At 32.9% G+C, this 24,965-nt stretch overlaps 1 protein-coding gene across 2 annotated transcripts in view; it reads left to right on the top strand.

The window, feature by feature from the left end:
- The window catches only part of MMRN1 (multimerin 1), a 50,934-nt gene that overhangs the window by 5,057 nt on the left and 20,912 nt on the right, over window positions 1-24,965 (top strand). Inside the window, exons 2-5 of one of the 2 annotated variants that reach the window (XM_019741076.2) lie at window positions 12,748-12,867; window positions 15,394-15,500; window positions 18,683-18,796; window positions 20,095-20,268. In XM_019741076.2, coding sequence (XP_019596635.2) covers window positions 12,748-12,867; window positions 15,394-15,500; window positions 18,683-18,796; window positions 20,095-20,268 — 515 coding nt within the window. The remainder of the gene's footprint in view (window positions 1-12,747; window positions 12,868-15,393; window positions 15,501-18,682; window positions 18,797-20,094; window positions 20,269-24,965) is intronic. The other variant, XM_019741077.2, reaches the window with a different exon arrangement.

Raw genomic sequence — 24,965 nt, 5'->3', positions numbered from 1 at the left:
TGCATATTAACTTGACATGTTCAGTACCAGAAAGAAGGTCAAGGTGGCTGGAGGAAATGAAGTGAACTTGGCACGTGATGGAAGATGAGATCTTAAAGATGGGCAGGGTTATGTTAAGCAAGCCTGTGGACCATGGTGAGGATTTAAGCAAGCCTGTGGACCATGGTGATGTAACGGAAAGCTACTGCTTTTGAGCATGTGAGCAAAGTACCAAATTCCACAGATGTTAAGACACAGATCTCTGAAATCAAGAATATATTTTGAAATCCATGGTATCTTTTAGTCTGCATTGATTAGACAATAGTTATTGCTATTCCCTTAGAAATACTTTAACCAATTTCATTTATGTTTTCATTTGAAGTATGCGAAACAGTGATACATAATTTAAAAAAAAAATTCTCAGCCTCAGGGATGCATAAATCTAAAAATGAAAATAAAAACCGTGCCCTCCTTATTTCCTATTCTATTCACTGCATACATAGTGCCAAGCACATAGAAAGAGCACAGCAAAACTGTATGGAGTGACTGATTATTGAATGGATTTGGAGTTCAAAACAGACATCGATTAGAGATATACATTTTGGAAATATGGAAAATATAGAAATATGGACTCCCTATTGTGGAGATTTTTTTTTTTTTTAATGAAAGGGAGGAGAGAGTGCGAAAATCAGAGTTAGCCTAGAGAGTTTTCCACTTTTTTGTTTATTGTTTTATTTTATTTGTATACAGAATGATCATAAATATAGTAAAATGCTAATGAAAAGGGCTAGAAGGCAAATAAAAGTTGAAACAACATGAATATTTTATTTGCTGAGTTTAATAACTTGATTTCTTTCAGAATTTCACTTACTTATTCTTTTTCTATAAGCTACATAACATGCTTTATGTACAAATACGTGACTTAAATGAATTATGACTTCTAATATAATGTCTAAAATTGTTAAGTTTTACAAGTCTTTCATTAGACTCCTTATAAATAGAATATTTAAATACCACATTTTAAAAATTAATGTTTTAAAATGATGAAAACTAGCCATTAAGCTAATTCTGCTGTCAATCATAACATGCATTTTTCTGCCTGTTTCTGTGAATGATGAGTAGATTCTAGATATGAAAAATCTGATCAATAAAATTTATCTGTTGGTTTAGGCTGTTCAGGTCATTGTAACAAAATAACACAGATTGGATGGCTTACACACAACAGAAGTTTATTTCTCACCGGTCTGGAAGCTGGAAGTCAGAGATCAGTTTGCCAGCATGGTTTGGATGAGGGCTCTTTCCCGAGTTCCAGGGTTTTCATTCTATCCTCACATGGTGGAAAGGGTGAGAATATCTCTAGGGCCTCTTTTATAAAGGTGCTAATCCCATCATGAGGTCACTGCCCTCATGATCTAATCATCTCCCAAAGTTCCCACTTCTTAACACTATCCTGTTAGGCATTTTGATTTCAATGCATGAAGTTTTGGGGGGGACACAAGCATTCAATCTGTATCATGTATAGTTTGCAAAGTTATTGACAGGCCTAATAGCATCCAAAGGGAATTATTCTTACATGCTGTAAAATTCTAAAGAGAACTATACCATTATATTAAATAATATTTTTTTATTTCCTTAGGAAATAAATGCATCTACTGCATTACTGCCAGTGAAAACTAATACTAAGTAAGGTATATTCTGTATCTCAATTTTTTCATTGTTTCCTTTTATTAAGTTCCTTTGATATTCCTACTCAGTAAATTACTACTAAATATATAAATGCATATTGCATTATACATGCTAGAATTGAATGAGTGCTTATGTAGTCCAGGTTATTGAACAATAAATTTTCGTATTTCCATATGTTCTTTTTTCTTTATTATTATTAAATTTATTGGTGTGACATTGGTTAGTAAAATTATATAGGTTTCAAGTGTACATTTCTATAATACATCATCTATATATTGCATTGTGTTTTTTAATATAAAATATTATGTAAAATTTCATTATTTAGGGGGAAATGCTAAAAGAGTCAGTTTTCAGGAACAATTGGGTCACGTATAGAATTAAGCATCACAGCTTCTGTTAGCCTGCCTTTCCCGAGGCTTTGTGGTCTGCAGACTGGGAAAGCCTGACACCTACTGGAATAGAAACAATTTGCATTGTCCCCGAATATGTTAAAATCACAGTGTGCAAAAGGAACAAAACACTAAAGTTAGCTAAAATAAAACAAATTTATGACAAAGGTTATATTAAAGTAACTTTAAGAATTGTCGCTTATAAAAATTATGTATGTTATACATATACATATCTAATTCAATGTACCTCTTTAAAACTTGGAAAATAGGTTGAGTCCAAAAAGCAAACTCGATGCATATCCTGGGATGGGAACACGTTCAGTTCATTTCCCAAAATTTTACGCTGAAAATATTGTATATGCACAACAATTTGTAATTCTGGGACACTGTACAGTCATCTATCATCAAAAATTCAATTAAGTTCACCATACTGTGCTCACTGTGGAAGGCAAATTAATGATACCTGACAAAAGACTTTAATTACAAAAGTTGATATACAAAAAGGAATATCTCCTTAAAACTTAAACCAGAAAATTAAAGTATCAGAAATTCCTCAGGATCTGATCTATGCATGATTGCCTTTCAAAATTTGTTTCAAATATTTATATACATGATTCTTTCATAAAACTAATACTTCCCTCTGTTTTTGGCACTGGGCGGGGGCAAAAAAATGTATACAAGTAGACACTTTGGTCAACGTTGCTCAAGCAGTAATTCACCATAATCAGAAGTGTCTGGACACTGATGGTAACCACTTTGAGCACCTCTTGTAATCGCAGAAGTCAAACGTGACTTGTAGTCATCTTTTGTTATAAGTATATATTATTACAATTTTAATACAGTTTTCCTTTCTTAAAATGTGTATACATTTTTTGGCACCCTCTGTATTATGTACAATTTTGAAAAAGGATGGACTATATCAAGATACTTACAATAAAAATGAAACACAAACATAAATTATTCCTGTTTGTTTGAAAATAGTCATTTTCCTAAGGAGATTACGTAGTATCAAAGATGAATTTGTCTTTTGGACTATTAGCCAAAACTAAATATAAAAAGTCTAATGCTTTATTTACGTCTGATTTACATAACAAGAAACTTTTTTTTACTAAATCTGAATACTTCCAGTTTCTGCGATTTCTTCTTTCATATTGCGTATGTTTCTTTTGGACTACTTTATCATTTATGACTGGTGAACTACATGTAAATTCTAATCTCTCAAATTAATACTTTGATAAAGGTCTTCCCTTTTGAGTTTAATCGAAACAATAAAGACTCTTATAAAATAAAGTTTTCAAAACATTTTGGAAATATTTATGTTCATAACTTCTTAAGACTATAGAGGCAATTTTAATATAATTCTTCTAAGAGGTAAGCTTCATCATATGAATTGAACATAAATGTTGATGATAGTCTTCTGTAATGGTTTTCTGGAAATTATTATTGACCTGATATATATAAGCAATTATGGTTAAGATGAATTTATCAGATCATTAAAGAAGCAAAAAAGGAGCCATGTTGCTACTTACATATGAGTTTAAAAAATTGGGAGATATATAAATGTAGAGAAAGATATATAGATATCTAGTACCTTCATAAAAAATCCTACTGAACTCTCTGAATCATTTAATCATTATTAGCAGTAGCAAGTGTTTTACATACATTTATATTAAATCAGTCTCACAACAATCCTGTGTGGTATGTAATATTATTATGCTTATTAGACAGATGAGGAAGTCACATTTAACAGACAAGCTAATGGCTAATAAGGTGAAGAATCAAGATCTAAAAGCAGGCAGTCTGGCTCCAGCATCAAGTCAACAACTATGTTACATACTTGTTTCTAGTCAAGGAAAAAGTTCCTTTATTAATTTATTTCACTAATGCAGTTATCCCCACCCTTGCTCTTCCCCTTGTGCTTAATTCGACAATAGAAAACAAACAAAAAACTCCAGACATAGAAATGCACTCTGTTTTTCCCTGCGTGTGGAATAAAAGAAAAGAATGAAAAAATCTTGTTCTGTAGGGAGTCTTTCAGATTTTCTAAATCTGTCAGGCAGAAAATGTATGTTGAGAGAAACCCCCATTTCCCTTCTCTTCCTTTTCCTTCTTCTTCCCTTTTCTACTCTATTTTGTTCCTTCTATCTTTACTTTTTTTTCCCCCTGTATTTATTTCTCCTTTTTCTTTTCAATTCTCTGATTTTGGCAAGAGGCATGCATAATTATTTATAGCTTTCCATGACAATTTTTTAGTGTGTATCTATTTATTTTATTGTGATAAGATATATGTAATATAATATTTATCATTTTAACCATTTTTAAGTGTGCGGTTCTGTGGCACACTGGCTGTTCAACGTAAGTACTTTACAGTGTTATGCAGCCATCACCGCCACTCATTTCCAAAACTTTTTCGTCTTCCCAAACTAAAACTTTATACTCATTAAATAATAACTTTCCATTCCTCCCTCCCTCCAGTGCCTAGCAACCACCCTTCTACTTTCTGACTCAATAAATTCAACTACTCGAGGTACCTCATATAAGTGGAAACATACAATATTTGTCTTTGTGGCTGATTTATTTCACTTAACATAATGTCTTCAAAGTTCATTCATCATGTTATAGCATGTAACAGAATTCACTTTCTTTTTAAAGCTGAATAATATTCCATTGTAGGGATAAATAGATGATGATACATGGATGGATGGATAGATAGATAAGTAGATGACAGATAGATGATAGATAGATAGACATAGATCTATATATCACATTTTGTTTATCCATTCATCTGTCGATGGACACGGGTTACTCCCACCTTTTGGCTACTGTTATCCATGATATTTTGATAATACTCTTAAATTAGCATAGTGTGCTAGGGAGAACATTTACCCTGACTAGTGGTGCTATCTGAAATCTGTTCTCTTTTTACAAACTTAGAACACGTATTTATCCTCAGGAACTTGGTAATTGAACCAAAGATATATTGAACCTAAGGAGGCTTTATCTGAATGTTTTCCTCCCTGATTATTATTATTATTCTCTCCCTAATTATTAACACCAGCAAAACTACGTTTTGGTAGGAGATAATGTTGCCTTTAAAATGTATTTTTCTCTTAAAACAAATGACTTTTTACTAATTTATACAAAGAATAAAAAGAGGTAGAGAAGGAATTGACCATATATTTTGAACTTCTCAAAGAGTTGAGAAAGAAATGAGCAGGTTGGATTTACAAACGACGTAAACAATTGGCATTAAAAAATACATGATATATTTAGAATGTTTATTTCACCTATCATCATTGAATTTAATGAGGATTTAATGGCTATGTACTTGTGGGGTTCATTATTTAATGGTACACTATACTGTAATTTCATAATTTTGTGATTAGTAATGGTCACACTTAGCTCAAGTAGGTTATTGTTGAGATGTATTTCCATGCAACTGTAGTCTTCTAATTAAGACAATAGTGTTCCTCATAAGATAAATTAGTGTCAACATGAATGAGTTATTCTTTTATGAAGGATTAATTAATATTTTTCTAAGTTAAATTCCACTGGAAGCTTAGTCCCTTGCCTGACTACTTATGAGTCCATTAACACATGTATGTATTGTTGGATTTGTAATTTGTAGTCACCTTTAGGTACAAGGTAAAGAAATGGTTATTTGAGATCTTACACTTTCCAAGTGATGGGTGGGTGGTAGGTGAGGTGTGGGAGGCTGATAGGAGAGTTACCAGATAATACTGTTTCTTAGAGAATGTGTCAGTTTTCAGAAATATCCATATCTGCCTTGTTTTGTTTCATTTTCCTCTTGATCCTCTGAGAATCTCTAAATTCATCCCAATAAGGGGATGACAGGAAACAGTCATTAATGTCCTTCATTTTTAAAATCTTCCTAAACACAAAGTCTTTTCCAACTTCCAAAAGAAAATTACATACTATTGACTAGTGTATGATGGAGATTTTGTTCGTTTACCTTGATTTGAAATGAATATCTTCAGGACCTGGTATTTTCATGCTGTTATGTCAGTTCAAGCCACAGATTATCAATATAAATGTTTCAACATTCAGTTTTTTACCAATAGGATAGCAAAATTTATTAATCTGAGTTCTAAAGACTAGTATACTAGTATAAATGAACAATGTAAATTCTTAGATTGTTATCTTTTATTTCTTAAGGAAAATATTTGTCATTATTTAAATAAATTCTTTGTTGCTTCGGTCCACTCTAAGTTCAGGATAAGAATGTATATGATTGGGCCATGGTTTGGTCGAGGTACATTTCAAATGGCAAATGACCAATTAATGAAATTTTCTTTTTAAACTTAGTCTTTTCTCTAACTCCCTACAAGACTGAGTTTCTAAAATGTTTCAATCAAAAGGGACAGTAGGTTGTGTATTTATTATTCTTCTCTTAGTTCATTATCTACAGGACTTCAGATTGTATAAGTTAAAACAGAATCATTTTTCTACTTTCTATTTTGTGTGTCCTGCAAGATAGGCTCCTGTTTCTAAGTAACCAGAGATGTCTGCTTTTCCCTAGAACAAACCTTTTACCTATTAGCTTGGAAAATCCAAAGAATCAATATAAGCTTTTTTCAGTATATGTTGCTGCACAAAAGCAACAATGTTATTGCCCTTAAAGAGAATCCCAAGTGCAGTCGGCTGTTTGGAAGGTTACGACCCCATGGAAAGCTAAAGACTTCAAAGTGATTGCTCTCCATCCACCAAATCAGACTGGAAAGGTACAGAGGATTTTTTAGATTTAAGCAAAATGCTCACCTGGAATCATTACATTTGTCTTTATATTGCCCGTCACCATTTTACCATGCTTAATTTTCTATTTTTAAACTTATATTTTTGGATATAATTTGTTTTTCAAATTATATTTATATTTTTAACAACCCTTCACGAGTTTATTTCATCATAGCAGAAACCTAATTAGAAGTCACACCAGGGGCTCTTTGGCTGTGAATAGTCCTTCCAATTTATACTGGATCAAAGACGGCTGGGCCATGAGCAATCTGATAATTTGCTTTTTGGCCTACTCAACTATTTCAGTAATGAGATTGTTTTACTATTTAGGATTTTAAAAGATCTCTGCAGGTGGCATTGTGATTTATTTTCACAAATAATACCTATATCTATGTATCTAGCTAGCTAGCTATCTTTTCCCCCCCAAAAAACCCAGAATATGTAGGGATGGTGGTACTTTTCTTTTCCTGCCTCATATTTGACCCTCCATAATGATTCAGCCAATATTCATGTGACGTAGAATTTAACTGTGCTTCTATTGAAGTTAGTCATTCCTGTAATTAGGATAATCAGTGGATTTGCTTGAGAAATCTAATTAACTTTAAAAAAAATATATTCCTTTATGTAGTCCTCTTAATTTCAAATCTTCCTTATTTTTATTTCTTGCTTTTGCCAGTTCTTTGTTTCACATTAATTTTGCAAGTACCACCATGCCTTAACAAAATGTGCCAAAGTGTTTTTTTCATATCTTTATGGAACAGAATTTATAAACTTCTTATTCAAAAGAGCTTTGCTAAGCTATATGGTGCTCAGTTTATCTGCCTTAGAAGGATGCATGACTGAGTCAGCTTTATTTGTAGAAGAACATTTGGTCCTAAGAAGCCTAAATATTCCAAAGCAGATGATTACTAACCTCAGTGGCTCTACTCTGGGGAAAAATGTATTTTCTCTTTGGTCTTTAACATTCAAGTTGATTTTTGCTTTAATTATTATTTTTTTTATTTTTAAGCAGAATAGATTTCTTACATTCTACTGATTCAGAGGCATACATCTCATAATAATTTGAACTTGCAGTGGTTTGATTTCAGTCATGTAACATTCCCTTTAATATTATATTCTGAAAGTCATCTCTGCCCCTCCAGGAGGAAAAAAAAATCTCAGTCACAGATGAGAGGAAGGAATATAAATTAAATGTAACAAGATACATATTCACAATAGAAAAATAAAATCATAGAAATAGAAAAGTAAGGAGGAAAAAACCCCAGATACAATCCAATAATTAATTCAACCTATAGCTATTGAGGACTTTGTATAGTTTGGTATAGGCTATTTTATGATAAAATAACTGGTCTTGCAACCAGGCAAGAGGCTGCTCCTTCTTTTCCTAAATAGTGTCTATAAATTCTACTGTATATTTTTAAGAATTAGAGAAGTAATTTATGTCACATGTTAAGCATAAGACAAAAATTTTTCAGACTTCTACAGTCACTAGGTGTCACTGATTTGTGTTAGATAATTTATTTTTATTTCATAGGATTTATGGTTAATAATTTACTTTTATACAATTACAAATAATGTTTTCTGTGTCAGCACTTATTTAATAGTAAACATTTAATTCTTCCTCCATTCCCTACAACTCATTTGTAGCATTAATGTATATTTTCAATTTAAACTTTCTTGAGGTAAGAAATATTTTTAAATATCTTTATCATTTTGGATGGCTTCCAGCAAAATATCTAAAAATAGGTATTATAATAAAGGCTGGTTTTGTCTGATCATGACATTTTTGTGGCAAATGACTTTGATGCTGTTAAAGTATCTCAACTTTGTTGGAGTGTGATTGAATCATATTCCTATGCTACCTTATATGTTGAAGAGAATAAGCACACATGGCTGGATATAAACAAAGTTTTTAGGAACTGGCTTGAGGAAAATTATGCATACAATATAGTTTAATTGATAAGACATAGAGATCAAAACAGCAAGTTTGCTGAATCTTTCTGTAAGACAGGATTTATTTGTTATTCTTAATCACATTTTAAATTGTGCTATATTTGATACATACAAAATATATGCATTATTAAGTATAATATTACCATATATATGAGGTCTGACAGTTAAGTTCATGAACTTGTTGCAACGATGTTGCTAAACTTTTTTGATATCAGAGGTATTATTCATTATGAATTTGTACCATCTGGACAATTAACCAAGTTTACTATTTGGAAGTGCTGAAAATGCTGCGTGAAAAAGTTAGATGACCTAAACTTTTTGCTAACAATTTATGACTCTTGCATCACAACAATGCACCAGCTCACACGGCACTGTCTGTGAGGGAGTTTTTAGCCAGTAAACAAATAACTGCACTGGAACACCCTCCCTACTCACCTGATCTGGCCCCCAATGACTTCTTTCTTTACCTGAAGATAAAGGAAGTATTGAAAGGAAGACATTTGGAAGACATCAAGGGTAATACAATGATGGCTCTGACAGCCATTCCAGAAAGAGTTCCAAAATTGCTTTGAAGGGTGGACTGGGCGCTGGCATTAGTGCACTGCTTCCCAAGGGGAGTATTTCGAAGGTGACCATAGTGATATTCAGCAATGAGGTATGTAGTACTTTTTCTAGGATGAGTTCGCAAACTTAATTGTCAGACCTTATACATGTATCACTAAACAAGGTTATCATTAACTCTTATTTTTAAGCTTTATATAAGAAAAAAAGCATCATACCATATTTCTTCTGTAACTTCCTTGCATCCCAAGTTTGTTATAAATTAAATTTGGGTTATTGGATAATATTACCAGTGAATAATATCCATTGCATAAGTGTTTCAGACTATATTTCTTCATTTTATGGTAGATGGACATTTGAGTTATTTTCGGTTTTTGATAATTATGAATAATGTTTGCTGCTATAAATATTCAGGTACATGATTCTTAGTACACATGTGCAATGGTTTCTCAAAAGTATATATATATATATATATATATATATATATATATATATATATCCAGAAGTGTAACCACTGGGTAGTGAGTATATGGATATTTATTTTTACATGGGATTACCAAATTGTTTTTCAAAGTAGTTGTACCATTTTATACTTTCACCAGTAGTACATTGGAGATTTCAATTCTCTATATCCTCTAACCAACTGAGATTGTCAAATTCTCAATGTTTGCTTAAGTTAAGGTATTATTCCATTAAAATCTTAATTTGCATTTTCTTGATACTAACAGAATTGACATTTTTTTATATGTTGCATGGCCATTGGCGTTTCCTCATATAAAATACTTGTTTAAATAGTTTGTCCATTTTTCTATTCTATTTTTCTTAATTATTGGTAAGAATTTGATACAAGTATATATTATGGATGCTAATATGTGTGTGTCAGGTATCTTCTCCTGATCTGTAGCCTGTCTTCAAATTACTCCTGGTGTCTTCACAAGAACATTCTTGAACTTTATATATTTAAGTATTTTAGTTGTTACATAGAAAAACAATTGATGTTTTTGTATATTGGCCTTATATTTTACAACCTTGATAAATTCACTTGTTATCTCTAACAGCTTTTTTTTTTTGGTAGATTCATTATGATCTTCCATATAACACTTATGTTTTCTGCAAATATATACATACTTTTGCTTATTAATTTCCAGTATGCATGACCTTATATCTCTTTCTTGCCTTATTCTTCTGACATGATAATCCCAGGTCATACAGTTATATGCCTATGCTTTCCTCTAAGAGTTTTATAGTTTTAGCTCTTCCTTTTAAGTCTTTGATCCATTTTTGAGTAAATTTTTATATCTGGTATTAGATAGGGGTCCAGCTTCATTTGTTTGCATATGGCTATCCATTTGTCATACTATCATTTGTTGAAAAGAATATTCTTTCCCCATTGAATTGCTTGGCACCCTGTCAAAAGTCAATTAATTGTAAATGTAAAGGCTTCTTTCTAGACTCTGAATTCTATCCCATTGATCTATATCTCTATCCTTATGCAAGTCAAATACAGTCTTAATTACTGCAGCTTTATAGTAAGATTTGAAATTAGACAGTGTGAGTATGGAGTTTCCGTTTTATTTTTCTAGTATTGCTTTGGCTATTCTCAGTTACTTGCATTTCCATGTAAATTTTAAATTTCTGCAAAAAAAGCCATCTGGGATTTTGATTTGGATTGTGATGAAGCTGCAAATCAATTTGGGGACTATTGCCATCTTAAAACTATTAAGTTTTCCAGTCGATGAACACTTTTCATTTACTTAGGTTGCCTTTAATTTCTTTCAATGATATTTTGTAACTTTTTTTTTTTTTCTTATACTGAGGTGTGTTTTAGTAAGACCTTCCTTCTTGAGTGGTCAGAATTCTGCACTGCTGGGGATACCTGGGATCTCAGTTCAGCTCATGTTGAACTTGTTTATACACATAACTTGTTCTCTTCCAGCCTTTGCAAGCACAACCGAGTATTCAGCCCAAGATTCAAGGGGGCCCTGATGCTGATTTTTAAAATGACAGCTCTGTCCAACCCCCTTGTTTCATGAACTTTTCCCACATACACTAATCACCTCAGCAGCCCTACACTCAGTTTCCTTCATCCAGTGCTCTCTCTTTTTGGGGGTCTACTCCTCTGTGATGCAATTTGAAAATTGTTCCCAGGCAAAAAACTAGATCAAATGTGGAGTTCACATCATGCATGCATTTCCTTTCTTTCAGGAATCATATAACTGCATTGTCTGTGGTCCAACATCTGAAAACTGTTGCTTTACATATCTTGTCCAGCTTTATAGTTTTTACCAAAGGAAGGTAAATCTGGTGCTCTCTTATATCCAGAGCCAGAAATTTCTGAAATTTATAGTGTTAGTTTCATAGAAAAAAAATTATAGAACGGGATTCTTCTTAAACTTGTATCAAGCTAAGGTTTGATTTAAAATGCATTGCATATTTAGATTAAATTGAGAGAACTGATATATTTACATTGGCTCTTCCCATCACTGAACATAAGGTACTGGATTTTCTTTCAGTCTTTTCAATAAAGCTTACAATTTTTATATATTAAATGTTACACATTTTGTTGGATTTAACAAGAATAAAACTATTTTTGCTATTGTAAATAGTATATTTCTTCCTCTAATTTGTTTTTTAAGCTTTTATTTATTTTAAGTGTGTTTTTCCAGGACGCATCAGCTCCAAGTCAAGTAGTTGTTTCAATCTAGTCATGAAGAACACAGCTCACAGTGGCCAATGTGGGGATCAAACTGGCAACCTTGTGGTTAAGCGCACTGCACTCTAACCAACTGAGCTCACCAGTCACTCCATAAAAAGTGTATTTCTTGAATGTATTGTTGGTACATTGAAATATAACTGATCTTAACCATGAGGCTATACTTTTTTATTATAAAAATTATATATTAATACCAACTATATTGTTGAACTTTTGTTTTAATTATAATCATTTGCATATAGACTATTTCATAATTTCTTTATTTACAGTCATATCATCTTCTTCTAATAAGTTATTTTTTTCTCCTTTTGATCTTTACATCATTTATTTATTTACTTCTGTCTTACTGCCCATCGTTCTATAGAAGTAATGAACTTAGGTCTGAATGTCCAGTTTCAGTACTAATATTGGTATTTGCTCTAAGGGCAATCTTGGATTTTGACTTAGTTTACATCTAAATAATAGAGGTTCTGATTTTAGTTCTGATTTATCCTTAATTTACTTTGATCTTGCAGTGTCCCTTTACTTTCTGGAGTATAGCAGTAGAGTAACAAATATGTTCTTTCTCATCTTTAGATATTTTAAAGCTAAATATCATTTTTTCAAGGTATCCGATCTATAGTACTGGCAGTAAATATAGGCCTATGAAAATAATTTTGATGAAATAATTCTTTGACAATGTTTTTTTCCTAACAAAAGTGATTTCTTCCTTAGGAATTGGTGTGCTTATGTACATACCAGATTATCTCCCACGGTGATACTGGACAACCAAGTCACTTACCTTCCAAGTGGGAGAGGGCTCTGTGGCTGGAACAGTGGATTCTGTCCTCAAAGGTATGTAAACTTTCTTGAAAATAGTGACTTCTTGTACCATATTCATGTATATAGCCTTGAATGTATAGAGAAAGTGAATCGTCTAGACATTATGTATAGTAGGGTCAGGGTAGGGTCATCACGTTAAACCAGATGTATGCTCTTGAGTATTATAAAATGCAGATACTGATAACACTTGCCTCATATGGGTATTTTCAGAATATGTCAGATAATGCAGTGTTATACTTAGCCTAGTACCTGGTACTTTGTAAGTCATCAATGTTAATTCTCATGCTTGTTTCTTTCTATTCTGACCACTATTATTACTTTTACTCTATAACCTGATCAATAATCTGTCCTTTATTTCCTTATGAAGTTCATACACAGATTTAAAGATTTATTGATAATTTCCCTTTCATGCTAGGTTAGAGAGAAGTCCACAACTTGGCAAGCCATCAATGGCAATTATACACGGTAAAGCAGCTAAGTGGGACCTTTCTTCTTGTGTTTATTCTAATGACGCATATTATTTAGTCTTAATTTTTTACAAAAATGTCTATGTAATTGTCCTAAAATGTGAGACTGAGTAACTGATCAATTCTCTGTATTCATACAGTCACAGTAGCTCAGCTGGGGGTATTTCAGAAGAACCTGCAGTAAAAACTAAAATTGTTATTCAGGTCATGATGGCTAATGTTATGCAAATTATCATACAAATAACTCAGGCAATGAATGTGACACATTGGCAATCTGGAACTGTGTGCAGTAAGAATACATAAAATCAAGGTGTTTCTTAGTCCCTTGAGGAATAGCTAAGGTTCATGGTCCAGAGAGCTAAGCACATCTTAGGGATGTGGGCAAACCTGAGCTCCAGTTCTGCTTTCAGCATTTACTCCCATTGTGACAATTTCCTTGTCGACAAGAGATACAAAGAATGCATTGTTCATTTTTAGTAATGAAAATATTACCACAGTAACCCATGTCATACTGTCCTTCTGAGCTCAAGGTGAGCTTTTTTTTCCTCTTTAAACAAACTGGAAATACGTATCTCTTTCATCCCTTATCTTTCTCTACCTTTGAATGGGTCTCTCCATTCATTCACTGTTTCAGTACGGAATGCAATGTTTGTGACTTTTTTGTTTATTATGTCTGAGCCACATACATCAGAAATCCAGTTTCCCAAAGCAGGGATGTTGATTCCAACAATAATGTAACTATCTACTTGAGTTCACCCTTATAAACTCGAAAGAGTCCTTTTCCAAACTACTTTACTTACTGGACTAGAGATGACGTTTCACTGGACAGTTATATATTTACTGATTATAATTTACCAAAATAAACACAGATAAATGATTAGCCTACTTTTAGAGATGAAAGGAATCTTATAGCTCATCTTAAAATTGAGGAATAACCTCACACATTTTGAATTACCCATCAAGTTATGGCAGAAACTAAAACCCAAGTCTCCAAAAGCCTAATCTGTTATGATGCATTTCCTCTACATAATCAGGGTTTAACCATGGAAGTGACTACTCTTGTCTCCACATAGTCACACGTGACAAACTCTAGGTCATAGAGGGGATATAGGAGAGGCTAACACACACAGCATGGACTAAAACCCCAGCTCAGTCACTTTTAGATATGGCATTTTGAGCGAGTTATTTCATTTTTTCTGTTGCTTGGGTTCCTCAATAGAAGATCAGGATAATAATAGTACTTTCCTCACAGGAGTAATATGAGAATTAAATAACACAATATATTCCCATTTCATAAATATTAGCTAAATGTTGAAACTATTGAAAACATAGGGATAAAACCAATATGGCAACATTGTATTTATGATTTACATTTACATATGTAGAGACTGTGATTTAGTACCATTTACTATTTATAATGATTGTTGAAATGTTGTAGTTTTTCATTTCCCTTCTATTGTTTCTTCTAAGAAATAATATTTTCTCATGTTAGATATCTCTCTCCCTCCCCACAAAGAAATACTAGAAGAGAGGAATAATAAATAGTATGATTTAAAAACTTGAGAAATGAGAAAGCTCAGATTGAAAATCATAATTGTTGTTATAATTTCAATTAGATCACTAATATCCAATTTGTTTTAAGGTATTTGATGTTGCTCTGGAGGAGAACAGATCTTTTTAACTATAATGATATAAGAAATAATAAGAATTGAAATAAAATAGATTATCCCCATAAACTATTTAAAAATTTGAATTAAAATAAGTTTTAACATCTGTTTAGTGAGAAGCATTATCAAGGGAAAAGATAGAGCATCTTTAGAAAATATAATGAGAGGTATAAATTTAAAATACTAAATAATATGGTCCTTAATACATTTTATAATATATTTAATTCTAAGTTTGACAATAATATTGATGATAAAGGTAATAATGATGATGATAATAAGAGATAACATTAACTGAATGCTTATTATATTTAAGGAATCATCCCAAACACTTACCATTAGTTATTCTAGCTGATAATTTAATGTGAGACAAATAATCCATTCCCCCCAATGGCTCTCCTCTCTAGATCTCAGAGGACATCAAATCCGGTTTATAGAATGCAGCATAAAATCGTTACCTCATTGGAATGGAAGTGCTGTCCTGGATTCAGTGGAGCAAAATGTCAGCTAAAAGGTATATTCTAATGTTAATTTTACAATAACAATTAAAAGCATAAAACATCTGAAGAATAAGCAACTGATTCCAGCAAGGACAGGAGTTTCATTTTCCCTTTGAATCTGTTAACATGTAATCAAAATATTAGTACAGTTATCTTTTTCAGAGCTTCCTAAATTGGTAGCTATTGTAGCCCCCTAAAGTGTCAGAAGCTGTCCTTTAACTTTTCCCCTTATTTTTATGTTGGTTTTACATGATGAGTAAATGGAGATCTGACCAAATATCTTAACTTTTTTCGTGACTATATGCTATAGAAGCATGCCTTACTAAAATATCAGAAATCTTAATTTTTAAATAAATTATCATTAGACATGGCCCTATGTAAAAACAAACAAAACTACTCTATTTTTGTTCCAGTTCTGTTATTTGAAATAATATTGTGTCTATGAATAAAATTCAGTTTTAAAGAATATATATACATATGACATGAATTATTCTGCCTTTTTTATGTCCTAATGGAGCCATTTGTTTCAACTGAGATTCTAAGGATTTTCTGGTGGCAAGGCTGATAACACTCGGTAACCTGCTGTGGCCTAACATTCACGTGACTATTATTTTGCTTTTTGACTTTAAACAGGCTTCCTTTGAAAAATAAGATGGTATCAGCATACATATTTACAACGAATGAATATTACAATAAAGGCCATTAGCAGTGGTGGGGAATTCAATCATCAGTGTAAGAGACTGTAATTAAAAAAATAATGTATGTGTAGAGCATAATATGATCCCATCATATTATGTTGGTCTGAAGAACCATCAGTGTTGGTCTGAAAAACATTTCCAGATGTTTTATAATAGGAATTCCATTCATCATGTATCCTATAAGACATATTCTTTATTACTAACTTGGAATAAGTTAATATTATAATTTCATAATTATATCACTTATTACACTTTACATATTTTCCAACAGATATGGCTGTACTTCAATATTTTAATAATTGGTAGGCCACATTGGTGCACACTGAGTAAACACAACCTTGGAAGTAAGTGGGGTATACGGAATGTTGATAGATGGGAGCTGGGAGTAATAGCTTCGGTTTTCAGTAGAAAGGGACTTTTCTTTCTGAAACATTCTAAAATTGTCAGTGGGCTCTAGATTTGATTGCTGGGAAGGCGGCTGCCACACTCGTCACATGCTTTTATGCTTAGTAGTAGCCCTTCAGGGACCATGTGTCATAACAATGCTAGAATGGTATTGTCCACTATCTTAAATAAATGTTTTTAAACAATATCATATGTGTTCAGAGTTCATGAGAGAAGAGGAAATTTGAATAGCAACCTTGTCTGTATGCCACAAAACAATATACTTTGTTTTTACTGTAATGTATTGTTTCCTAACAAGGTCTCCACTGCCTATCAAGTTGTGGTGTGCCTTTCAAAGCATCAGCTGTTTTTGTTTTCCTATGATCTATCTCAGAAAGGTAAGCGCTAAGAAAATGAAAAGACCCACCTGTTCCTTTTGCTGTAAATACTTAAAAGTCTGTATCCTGGATGCTCCACCACTGTTAAGAGGAACAGGGAAGGTAGGGAGATGGGAAGTTGTTAAGGAAAATTCATCTTGATGCTCTACTCCAGGGGTTCTCACACTGAGTGTACATTGGGATCACCCGGAAAGCTTGTTCAACAACACACATTACTGCTGCACGTCAGCATTTTGTAAATTAGCAGGACTAGGGAGGGGCCTAGAAGTTGCATTGTTAGAATCCCCAGTGACACTGATACTGCTGATTGAAGGAGCTTGATCTGAGAACCATTGCTTTACTCTATAGTTACCCTCTTGGGTAGACAGATTTTAGCTGCCAGAAAAATGCTTTATTAGATCATCTAAGGAGGAATCTTGATTTTAAAAAAATCATGCAATTATTTAATAGATATATTTGTATGAATTAATTTGAATTTAGACTATAAGAATTTTATTGCTAGGACTTAGCAGAAAATTAACGTTTTCCATCACCTACCATAGCCCCCAAATAAGTGCACTTTTCCCCAAGGTGCAGATTGTCTTCTTTAACCAAATAAATCAACAATTATGCAGGACTTTCTATAATACAGTTGGGGGGTGGTGGGCAAAATCAAAACAAAATCCTTGGATATGAATGGAAATTCATTAATTTAGCCCAATGCTCTGAAGAAAAGCAACACAAAAATCAGTCTAACAATAGAGACTAACTCAGATTAGTGCCATATATATTATGCTTTCTACGGAGTAGAGATGCTTTAGTACTATTGTCACAGCCACAAATGCCTTAGGGAGCATAATTAACATGTGCCAGAGGTTCAGTTTCACTGGTACATCTTTTCACATGGGAGAACCAAACACTTGTTTTCTCATGTTTGATATGCAGACTTCAATGAATAAATTTGTTCATTAGAAGTCTGAAAATTACAGACATACATTACTTAATATGTTCAATATCTTGCTTTAGATTGTTTTCCCCAACGAAGAATTATATTGCTATTTAAAATATTATTTGATTCATGGGAAATGAGAAGCGATTCTTTAGTACAGTAGGTTTATTTTATAAGCATTTCGATTTTTCTGAAATTTCACTGATTTTACAGGTTGATCCCCTTAAGGGAGATGTGTCCTGTAATAGTTTACTTTCATTTGTAGTCCTTATGTTTTGAGTCCGTGTATTTCTTAAAAATCTGGGGAAAATTCATTTAAGTGGCACTACTACTTAAACATATTATTTCAGTAAGGAACCTGTAGCTCTCTCTTCTTTCCAAGTAGGCACCATTTGGAAATTACATTGTTAAACAAGCAGCCTTTGTGGCTGCCCACGTATAAAACTCTATAGCATTTAACACAGCTGATTTTCAAGTCCCCTTAATTATGCAGGCAGTTTACGCCTGCAGGTTTACACTTTCCCCAAACGACCACCCATTTTCCCCTAAAAGGAGACTTGAATACTTTTATTTTTTTCATACACAATTAGAGTCCTGCGCTGCCGCCAAGAACGACATGGTAGCACATTGTGCGGTGGGTGGTGGCAAGCAGCTGACTGTGCAACCGTTGCGGACCCCCATGCGTCAGGATGCTGGAAAATGAACGTCAGCTACATTGTTGCTCAGGACTGGAAAAAAAATGAGGCAGTCCCAATTTTAACTCCTCCTCTCTTTTTACTTCCGTCTAGCCCAGGAACAGCAGCCCTTGATACACACCCACCAGTCTGAGAGTCACGAAGCTGTCGGCAGAGGAACAGCAGAGCAGCAGCGGCAACAGCAGCCCCAAGACTGCGGTGACCCAGGTCGCAGATTATAATTACTGTCATCCCTAACCCAATTATTTTCAACACTGTGTATGACACCTTCCGAAAAGAAATCACATCGCTGTCAAATGTTTGATGAAATATTAACGTACCTCTGAACCGTTTTCTATTGGTGCTGCATGTTGGGAGAAACTGTGGATGCGCCGCAGGTGCCCAGCCTGAAGGGACCATGTGTAATTATTGAATCACTGTGTGCAGACACAGGCGAACAAAAATGCTGTTATAACGGGGTTGGAAGGAAACCACAGGTCCCTAAAGTAAAATCAAACTTTTGTTCTTCGAAGAGTGCATTCCTGGAAGAATCTTGACATGGAAGAAACTTGATTAAGGGAGCTAAGGAAGCTCTCTTCCATTGGTTGATGAGAAATCGCTAAGGGGTGTTGATCACTGACTAAGGAAAAGAACTGTGACTTGGAATCAACAAGAGTCTCTGGTTGATCCAAAGTTGTCCTGTCACATATTTTCTGGTCTTTCTAACCACAGTACTTTACCATTTCTTTTAGGCTTAACTTTATCTCTTAGAAACATAAGGTTGGTCACTGATAAAAACATCTTTTCAGTATGTTTGGCATAGATCTAGTCATACAACATCAGGCACTCAAATTCAGAAATGATGACTTAAGGGGAATCTCTTTAAGAATGCAGGTGAATATATCTTAGAAACTGCAGTCTAATTTTTTTTTTATGGGATTAACATTCAGTATCTTCATAAAATCCTCCTTGAATTATTGAAGTGCGTGTATAAAGGCATGGAAAGTATCATTGCTATATAAAGTGATTTAAACTGAATTTGGAATCTCTTTATCTCTCATTGAACAATACCTCAATGAAGAATAAAATTCTCAGAATTTAGATACATCTACATACATATAAGTATACAGCCACACATATTTAATGCTAGAGTATTGGATTTGAAAGCAGAAGATGAGGCATTATCTCTGTAACCTCAAGCAAGTTATTTTGGTTTCCTGACCCTCAGTTTCTTCATCTATTGAGAGTATAACAATAACTCCTTGACGTTAAGACATATAGACAATTCTGGCCATAGTTAAGACATTTTCTAAATCTAAGATATTATAATACTTTTTTTTTACAAATTTCTACCCCTAAATTGTGTAAAATTCAGGTTGCTATTTGATAAATGCATATAGTCTATATTTTCAAATATATAGTACAAACATGGTTTATTTAAATTACCATTAAACCTATCATGAAATTTGAGAAGTTTTATATATGTATTTTTAAATGTTTCTAATTTTCTCTTCTTCTTCATACAGCAGTGATACAAAAAATGACTGACCAGATGAACCACCAGGCAATGAAACTGTCCCTTCTGCAGAAGAACATTGACAATATTTCTTTGGCTGTGACTGACGTAAGGAACACGTACTCCTCCCTTGAAGGAAAAATCAATGAAGATAAAGGCAAGGAATTTCAATCTTTTCTAAAAGGTAAAAGTAAAGGAAAATAAATTATTCATTCAGTTAAGACAAAAGGCAAAGCACTCATTTATCTTTTCTCATATCACTTTGGTGTATATTTGTTTTAGCTTTGGTGGTATATAAGTCTAAGACAGGTATCTTTTGACTAAGATATTTTTAAATCGTTCCATTTCTGAAATAATTTGAAACACCTACATATTTTTACTATATAGTCAAATCTTTGAATGGTTCATCTGATTTATTGACATTATGCACCTAGTGAGTCTAACTCATATTTCTTTATAGTTAAAATGAGCCACACTTAATTTACTTCCATTGTGGTTTCCAGTTCAGGATAAAATGAGGTTAGGGGATGATTAACAAGATAGCTAGACTCATGGTTTCTCAATGATATTGATGAAAACATTGGTGATTAATCTAAAGTGCATTACTATCCCAGAAATTATCTAGCTTCTAGAGCATAATCAATAAAATATATCCTAAAATATCTCAGGTCAGAGAAATAGTATTTTCTTTATAAATGTGAATCAGCTTCACTTGAATTTTGTGCTCTTAAAGAAGCATGCTGTGTTTCTTTCTGGAGGCTCTACAGGGTAATCTATGTCCTGCCGATTCAAATTTTTGTCAGTATTAATTTTCTTGAAGTTGTAGGCCTGAGGCCCCATTTTCTTGGTGGCTATAAAGTGAGGCTTCTTCCCACCTTCCAGAGGCCCTGCACTTCTTGGCTCATGGCCTTTTCCCTCCATCTTCAAAAGTCAGAATAGCTGTTGAGTCCTCAGGTCATCTTTCAGACCCACTCTTCTGCCTTCCTCTTCCTGTTCAAGGACTCATATGATTACACTGTACTCACCTGGATAATCTCATCTCAAAGTTCTTAACCTTAATCACATCTGCCAAGGCCCTTTTGCCATGTAAGGTAACATTGTCCCAGGTTTGTGGAATTTGGGTGTGGACATCTTGGGCAGGGCAGCGTTATTCTGCCTCTCACATATATATAAACATATATATATATATCTGTGACTAAGATATATATATATATATATATATATATATATATATATATGACAGATATATATATATATATATATATATATATATATATATACATATATATATCTTTTGACTAAGATATTTTTAAATCATTCAATTTCTGAAATAATTTGAAACAGCTATAGTTGCTGTGGTAGTGCTATGCACAGGGTACAATGAGACTATTTGATAGTTTCAACGAATCCAGTCTAAAATGACCAGGGAAGGCTACTCTGAAGAGAAACCATCTCAACTGCTAAGTGATGAATCAGGAGGAGTTAATTAGCCAAAGGGGCTTCAGGTAGGGCATGAATATTCTAGGGAAGTACTTACTAAGAGTGTCTCAGCCCATTGGCTTTATTGTATGTTTCCAAGTTTCAGGATTACTGGTCTCTTCCACTTTGTTTTACAAATTAAAAAATACTCACTGTACATTTCTATCACTCACAAGTTATTTTCTTTTCCTATTTTTTGCCTGTGGTTCATAGGTAAAAGAGATAAAAAGGTGGAGTTTCCATTTCCATATCACCTACTGGTACAGCAGCAATCATGATTATTTTTTTAATCATATAAATATTTGTGCTATTAAGTCACTGAAAGAAAGACCATGTCATACATTTTTGTCACGTCCCCTATGGCCAAAACTCACTGAAGGCAAGCATGAGAGAGGAAAATATTTTCCTGTCTAATGTATTCTGACAGCATGAGAAATATGTCAAATAGAAATAGTATATAATTGACAGTAACCACCATAATGAAATTGTTTAGTGAAAATTGCTTATTATAACCTCAGAGAATTAGGCTTATCAACTGCTTTTTGTAAACCTACTAACAAAAATTCTGGCACCAACACAGGAAAAAACATACACTCATTACAACAACAATCACAAAATTCTCACCCCCCTCCCCCACATTAGGAGGCATTGATTGTGTACTGAGCACAATCAATTATAAGAACCAGAGGGCAAATAGTTAAGGAATGTTTGTATAGGCAACAAAACTAAACTCACTCTCCCAGGTACTGTGCTTGACTAGCAAAACCACAACCTCTTCACTCGCTTACTCTGCATCTGAGTTGAGAAACACTGCTTTATCAGCTAACAGCCATAGAAAGTGTTCAAAATCAAATGCCCCAACTCAAGAGGTATCTGAACATTATGGTATCTGAATAGGCCATACATTCAAAACTACAAAAGGGACATGTTAAGATGTTTGATATCAAATTATCTGTTAAATCACCAAATACTGTATCATCTTTTTTAGAAAGTAGAAGCATATGAGTCATATGAAACAGAATCAAATAGAGTTAAAATGATGTGTCCATTCAGATGTTGACATAAAGCACTTTGATATATTTTTGCAAAATCAGATTTTTGCACAGGTGTTTCTTAGTCACAAATTATAGAAATGCTATCTTAAAAGCTTCTTATCCTGAAACAAGTTTTTAAGCTAATAATCTGATTTCTTTTCAGACACTGCTGTGGTTTTTACCCTTTACCCAACATATTTTTCCATTATATTTTAAAGTATAACAGCTAAAGTGTCTCCTAATTTTCATTGTTTACTTTTTTTCCCTAACTACTCTGATCGAGATTCCATACTGAACTTTACTATTTATGTAGTTTTACCTACCATCATTGAAAAAAAAAAAAATTTATTGGGGAATAGTGTGTTTTTCCAGGACCCATTAGCTCCATGTCAAGTCGTTGCTTTCAATCTAGGAGGGCGCAGTTCAGCTATAGGTCAATTCCCCCCCCCCCCCAATCTAGCTGTAGAGAGTGCAGCCCACTGGCCTATGTGGGAATCGAACTGGCAACTTTGGTGTAATGAGCACTGTGCTCCAACCATTGAGCCAACCGGCCGCCACCTACTATCATTTTTATTTGGACTTTCAGATCATGTAGTTTTTCACTTGCTGAAATTAAGCACCTATTATTATTGTCCATAATTAATTCAATTACACTTAAGTTTTATTTTACCTTTTCAATCTTGAAAAACATTTTAAAGCCAAAATTATAACATTATAACTTCCAAGAAAATTTGATTTCTAACCTTAAATATTTAATTTTATTTCATCAAGTTGTCATGAGAATTAAAGAAAATATTAACTAACAGGAAATAACTAAATGATCCTACAGAAAGTGCAATAAAAATAACTTTGCTATTGAGAAGCACTTACACCCAATGAAGCTAACATATTGTATTTTTAATATCAGAAATCTAATTTTCCAGATGTCATTGTCTGTGTAGCATATAGAATGTACTCAATAAAGATTTATTGTATAAATGGGTGACTGGTTAAATGCTAAGTAAAATTTAGAAAATAAAAATACTTTAAAAACTTTCAGGTGTGATTATTCAAATACAAAAGCTAGGACTGTTTCAGTATAATTTATCTTAATTATAGCTATTTAATCTTTACTAATTAATTTAGCCTTTTCTTTAGTACTTTGGTGTTGTCATTGATTACCATTCTATACTTCACGTTTTCGTTTTTTTTCTGTTACATAAGAATTGATTTTCGCTTACTTATAATATTTTGGACTTTTAAATTTATTTCCCTTTTCACTATATTTGGAAATATAAGATAAAGTTTTTTACTCTGGAAATCCTACACTGTAAGATCAACTAGCAACATTGATTTTTAGAGTCTCGGATTTTCAGGGAAATATTTATCCATATAAAGAGCATTTACAGCTTTGTCTTAGTACCAGATTAAATAAATCAAGATGCTCAAGCAATACATAATTCTATTTGATATAATTGCTCTTTCCCCGATGCTTTTTCTGTAAATCTTTCATGCATCATAAATACTTTTAGAAACTTGCTTACAAAATAGATACTTGTAGAGACTATATATTTTTTGTTTTATAATCATCTTTCTTGAATAGGCTTCATAATAGCCGTAGCTCATTTCACAATTCCCCATTGTACAAGTCTTATTGTTTAAAATGCTTTGTATTATGTTGCCTATATTTTACATTATAGTCATTGGTTATATTTTGGATTTGCATGAACATATATTCCATTTATATGTGCTTCATATGTACTATAAATATGCATCAAACGTGTTTTATTATTTCCTATTTTCTGTTTTTGTATGCAACAGGTTTTTTGCTTTTACATTTTTAAATATCCATTTTCTATTCTAAATAGTTATGGATAGTTCCAGCCCCCTGCTCCTTTTTTTTAGTGCCACTTTTAGAGCTGTCCACAATTCTGGTTTACAATCAATCTATGATTTCTAACGCTGGGGATACTAGTATGTCCTTCATTAGTGACAAGTTTCCTCTCCTCTTTTTGTTAAGAATTAATGTCATGTGATATTAATCAAGGTGTAGCTTCAATTCCTGTTTTCATTTGACTTAGTTTTGGGATTCCCCAAAGCTCTTATTATTATGTTATTGTTATTATAAACTGTTGTTGAATTTTGTGACTATTATTTCATATTGTTCCTCATTTGAAATTAAATTTGTTCCTCATTAAATTTGTTTTCTGTAGTCAATGTATTAGGTTTTATAAGCACAAAACACAAGCTCTGAAACCTAATTACTAGAAACCTAATAACACAATCATGAGATAACATCAAGTATTATTTACTAAGGCAGAAAGCCCAAAGCCATTTATTTTCATATATGACTAAGACTAGGCCTAGAATCATTGCATACAAAGGTCTG

Source organism: Rhinolophus sinicus, linkage group LG02 (assembly GCF_036562045.2).
Source record: "Rhinolophus sinicus isolate RSC01 linkage group LG02, ASM3656204v1, whole genome shotgun sequence".
Taxonomy (NCBI): domain Eukaryota; kingdom Metazoa; phylum Chordata; class Mammalia; order Chiroptera; family Rhinolophidae; genus Rhinolophus; species Rhinolophus sinicus.
Note: the sequence above shows the minus strand (reverse complement) of the source record. Positions and strands in the feature narration are given on the sequence as shown.